General features: G+C 34.4%; 1 protein-coding gene across 1 annotated transcript; it reads left to right on the plus strand.

Moving 5' to 3' along the window:
- The first annotated feature begins 478 nt into the window (after window positions 1–478).
- LOC8272173 (ADP,ATP carrier protein 1, mitochondrial) lies at window positions 479–3758 on the plus strand. Its single transcript, XM_002531865.4, has 4 exons — window positions 479–674; window positions 1806–2305; window positions 2403–2774; window positions 3212–3758. The coding sequence occupies exons 2-4, from the start codon at window positions 1817–1819 to the stop codon at window positions 3506–3508; spliced, it is 1158 nt and encodes a 385-aa protein (XP_002531911.1). The 5' UTR covers window positions 479–674; window positions 1806–1816; the 3' UTR covers window positions 3509–3758.
- The last annotated feature ends 1768 nt before the right edge of the window (window positions 3759–5526 follow it).

Consider the following 5526-nt stretch of genomic DNA (forward strand, 5'->3'; position numbering starts at 1 on the left):
TATATTGTTTTTATATTATTTCTATCTAATCTTTATTAAAAATATCTTTTAAATATTATATTTACATTTTAAAGATAATTTAAAAAAAAATACTCTTTTAAATTTATATTGGTTAACTAAACAATCAGAGAATTAGGCTATAATTTTTATTTTTTCTAATATTTTCAGTTAATCAAAGAATTATAGTGTTAAAGCCGATTTTTTTAATTAATCAAACTAATAATTAACAGAGTATTTAGCTTTTATTTTATTCAAGAAAATAAAATATCAAAATTAAACAGTTGTTCATTTGTAAGAACAACCTATAGACTTAACCGCACTCATCATTATACGGCAGCGTCTCAATAGAAAAGGAAGAATGAAAATAATAGTAATGACGTTGAGAACTGCAGGTGCATCTAAATCGACCCTTACAGAATAAAAAACCTAGCACGCGTGATGGGTCGGGTCAGCGAAATCACACTCAATAATATTGCACAAACGGAGTAGAAAAAGAGGCACATAGAGCCAATATAAAAACCTTTCCTTTTCGCTCTTTTCAATGCTCACTTTCCTCCACTAATAGTATCTCTCTCTCTCTCTGTCTCTCGCCGCTGCTCTCTTTCAACGCTAAGCGAAAAGGCGGAGAGATACAGCTCACACAAATCGCCGCCGCTCTCTTCTCATCTCATCAGGTATATCACACATTAATCAATCAGATCTGTTTTCTTTTCGGATCTGTATATATGTGTTTTTGTCATTCCAGTTTTATGGGAGCTAAGTGTTTACCGTTTGTTTTGATAGGTTTCATATCATTTTATTTTTTGATCTGTTAGATCTGTGTGAATATATGTACTGTCAGATCTTATCTATTACTTTCTTGTTCTTTTGATGTTTATTTTTGCTACTTTTTTTTTTAAAGAAAATTTAGATCTGAATTTGTTTTATTTTTGTTCGAGGCTTGAATCTGATGGATCTGATTTTGTTTTTAAATCTTCCTTTTATTTATTATTTTATTTTGTTTGTATGATTTTTAAATCAGGTAGATCTGTTATTTCATTAAAAAATGATTGCGCTTACGGTGCTAAAAGTTTCTTCTCTATCTGCTGTTGAGATATTAAACAAGAAGTTTGTTTTAAAAAAGTTGATGCTGTTTTCTTTGGCTGATTCTCTCTTCTAGTCTAATTTTAATTTTAGTTTTATTATTAATTGCAAGTGTTATTCTTGATGACTATCATATGATTATGATGATTTTCATATGGTTGTTACTTGTTGCGATTTGTCACATTAGTTTTCAAAATTTCTGCTACTGTTAGCAATCAGGTTGATGGGATGTTGCCTTGTGATGCTTTGAGAATTATGAAGTTTGGTTATTGCCTTTAGTTGATGTTTGCTATTTGAAACTTAATTGTGTTCTTAACTTCACTAAGAATTTTATTTTTCTTATGATTTGGTCGGTGTCATGATTGGCTGGAAATTGTTTTGAAATTAGCTTTTGGGCCTTATTTTTTACTATACTTCATGTGTACAAGAATTTAGGCACCTATTGTCGGGTTAAGGCTTGAGATATTGATTGTCTCTACATAGACTTGTAGTTGTGGTATGTGGCTAGTCATTGAATTGTCATTTGTAGTCTGTATCTAGTGCATAAATTTCTGTGATACCTTAATTATCAGTAGAAAATTAGCTCATTTAATGTGGTTTACTTTGACTCTGCTAATTCTATTTCTTGCTGTAATTCTGGTTTGTTCTGTGTGTGGAGATGAACTATTTTGTTGGCTTGGAATCGTGCTGTTCTTGACAGTATGTGCTTGTTCTCATGACAGGGGAAGTCACAATGGCTGATCAAGTTCAATATCCAAGTGTTATGCAGAAGGTAGCTGGCCAGTATCTTCATTCTAGCCTTTCCCAAGACTTCCAGGGTTTTGATGGGTCTCTCCAGAGACCTGCTCTTTACCAAAGGCGTGCATATGGAAACTACACCAATGCTGCATTCCAATATCCAATGGGTTGTGCAGACTTATCTGTTGTTCCAACAACTGCATCATCTGTTTGTGTTCAGGCCCCTTCTGAAAAGGGCTTTGCCGGCTTTGCTATTGATTTTCTCATGGGTGGAGTCTCTGCTGCTGTATCTAAAACAGCTGCTGCTCCAATTGAACGAGTTAAGCTTTTGATCCAAAACCAGGATGAGATGATTAAAAGTGGCAGACTCTCAGAACCCTACAAGGGTATTGGTGATTGTTTTAAGCGAACAATTAAGGATGAAGGATTTGGTTCTTTGTGGAGGGGTAACACTGCCAATGTCATCCGATACTTCCCTACTCAGGTGAGCAAGTATATTAGTATGTTGTAGTTTTTTCTTTTGTGTAATATACATATTATTTCAGGAAACTTATTTCAATTGGTTTCATGTATGTATGTAGGCTTTGAACTTTGCATTCAAAGATTACTTCAAAAGGCTCTTCAACTTTAAGAAAGACAAAGATGGGTACTGGAAATGGTTTGCCGGTAACTTGGCATCTGGTGGTGCAGCTGGTGCTTCTTCTCTACTCTTTGTCTATTCCCTGGACTATGCTAGAACCCGTCTTGCCAATGATGCCAAGGCTGCAAAGAAGGGAGGAGAGAGGCAATTTAATGGACTTGTTGATGTCTACAGGAAGACATTGGCATCTGATGGTATTGCCGGACTTTACCGTGGATTTAACATTTCATGTGTTGGAATTATTGTCTACCGTGGTCTCTATTTTGGAATGTATGACTCCTTGAAGCCTGTGGTGCTTACTGGAAATCTCCAGGTCAGTGACAGCTTCTTTTGTGGTTTTGCTATTTTATTTTTTCCGGTTTTATATTAGTGTTTGGAACTTGCAAATCCTTATTATCTGTTAATAAAGGAATGGTTTTTGTTTTATAATCTGCACATTTATATGTCTTTAGTTGTTTCTCATTGTCAAAATCTTGATGCTGTTCCACCATATTATGTCATCTGTTCTTTTTTTTTTCCTTTAGAAGATTCTCCTTTTACCTGTCTGTCATAATTCTGGATGCAAGTAGGAAAATCTGTCTTGTTATCTGTTTGAACCAAATTCATGGATTGCTTGTCTGATCATCTTTATAACGAGGTGTAAAAGACTTGAAGTTTTCTCTGAGCTCTTTGATCATGGTAACTGTTAAACTGGTCAAAGTAATATTTCAGTTCATTAACATTTTTCTTTCTCTTTCTTGATGATTACAGGATAGTTTCTTTGCTAGCTTTGCACTTGGTTGGCTCATCACTAACGGTGCTGGTCTTGCATCATACCCCATTGATACTGTTCGTAGAAGAATGATGATGACCTCTGGTGAAGCTGTCAAGTACAGGGGTTCACTTGATGCCTTCTCTCAGATCTTGAAGAATGAGGGTGCTAAGTCTCTCTTTAAGGGTGCAGGAGCAAACATTCTCCGTGCCGTGGCTGGTGCTGGTGTGCTTGCTGGATATGACAAGTTGCAGCTGATTGTCTTTGGCAAGAAGTATGGATCTGGTGGTGCTTAAGGAACTCAATCTCTTGAGGTCGTTGTTTGTTTTAGTAGTTTTAGATGGTGATGAAAATCTTGACTTCTGAGAATTTAGCCCGGCGAAATTTTCTTCAAATAATTCATTTGTAGGGGGGAATCATCCCCTTAACACAAATTACATTCGGATGGAATTTTTGATTTTGGAAACCTGATTCATATTAGTTGTGGCCAATGCCACTACTGCTTTTTGAAGTTTATTTATATAATTGACGGATTTCTTCATAATACATACGTCATGCGATAAACTTTATTTTGTGCTTGAATTGGGCTATACGATTAACTGTTGCTATAATATTGTGATATTGCTTTGAAGTTTATATTTTTCTGAGTGCAGCTGCTGAAACTCGCATAGCATTCATTCAATTACCTGCTCAATCTGAATATCATAATGCTTTTCTATTTGCTTGTCAAGTAGTTTTATGCTCTCTAAGAGCAGCTTAATGTTACTGGTTTATGCCATTTTTTTTACTAGCTTCAGACTACTGTATTTGTCATGTATGTATATATTATATATATATAAATTGTGTTGCAGTTCGCAGAGTACAGATATTTGACAATTAACCAGGAACAGAAAATGAGATTGATGAAAGTCCTAGATTGATTTAAAAATTGGGCACCAGGTTTATAAAATGGTAAAAAAAAGACTCGAATTGTGTTTTAACCCCAGCATACACAGAAGCGAGGACGTTAGGATCCAATGTCTAATTTTGCCTTGTGATTTTCTTACTGCAGTATCCATGGCTTTTGCCAAAACTGTAGGTTTCAGGTTAAGTTATTCTTGTGTTGGTGAGGTTGGAGAAGTTATCATAACCCCACTATTAGCTGTTGGGTAAATTGCATTTGCAGAAACGCCATTGCCTACATCAGAATTAGTTGAAGAAAACAGGCATGTGTAAAATGGGGTCCCTGTCCCAGATTCATATTCAATGGTGGTTTAAACTATTGACCTTTTCCTGCTATCTTAATAAGAAAAAAAGAACCCATTATGAAAATGAGTTCACTTCACTAGGGGCGTCCTTGATTCAAGAAATTCCCTTGCTTTGTTTCGGTCTCTTACCCTAACTTTTACACAAAGATTCTATTTTCATTATAATCTCCTGCTCATCAAGAAATAATCTTACTATTGTTTGATGGCTTGTCCTCTTTAACACTTGTCCATCTTGATGGATTTTTATATCTAAAGGTGAGATAATAATATTATTATTCTTAGTCACTTTTTAGTGATTAATGCTTTCACAATTTTGAACTCGTCTTTTCTCCTTTTTAAATCTATTTATTCTGAATCAAGAAGAAATGTTTTCAAAATTTACCATCTTTTTCAAAGTTGAAATATTCCAATGAATATTTTATTTAAACTGAAATTTGTATACAATTGACATATATATATATATATACATGTTCAATATGTACTTTCTTTTCTAAACACTATCTGTTTTTGAAAAGCAAGTAGGCTGTCAAGATTTTAATTCTGATTTCTGAGTGTTTGAATGGAGCAAAGGTTTATGTAAGTAACAGAATTATGTTTGCTAAAGAAGGGTAAAGCACTGGCTACTAAATATCATTAGACAGAATCATCATATTATTGTATTTTAGTGAAGAAAAAGAAAACTTATATATGATGACCCTTAACCTTTGCTTTAATGAGGTTGACTCAGACCAAGTCACTTTGAAATAACTGCTGCTGCATGTATTATGAGATACCCAATTACCTTTATAGATGTGAAGATTAATTAGTGTAAGAAGGATCAATTCCTTGCTTGCAAACTAGGCCTTCTTTGGCCCCATCTCTCTCTCTCTCTCTCTCTCTCTCTCTCTCCAATTTGGATGGAGCTTTTGTAACCTAAAGATCTACTCTTTATTTACTAAATTTAGGTATACATTTTTAATTTGGCAAGATACTCTTTTTAATTTGTTAATGTGTTTGTGGATTTTTGTGGGTCCTCAGAGTTGTTGGTCCAATGACTAAAAGAGAAAGGTTAAGAAGAAAAATAATGT

This window comes from Ricinus communis, chromosome 6 (assembly GCF_019578655.1).
Source record: "Ricinus communis isolate WT05 ecotype wild-type chromosome 6, ASM1957865v1, whole genome shotgun sequence".
In the NCBI taxonomy this organism is placed as follows: Eukaryota; Viridiplantae; Streptophyta; class Magnoliopsida; order Malpighiales; family Euphorbiaceae; genus Ricinus; species Ricinus communis.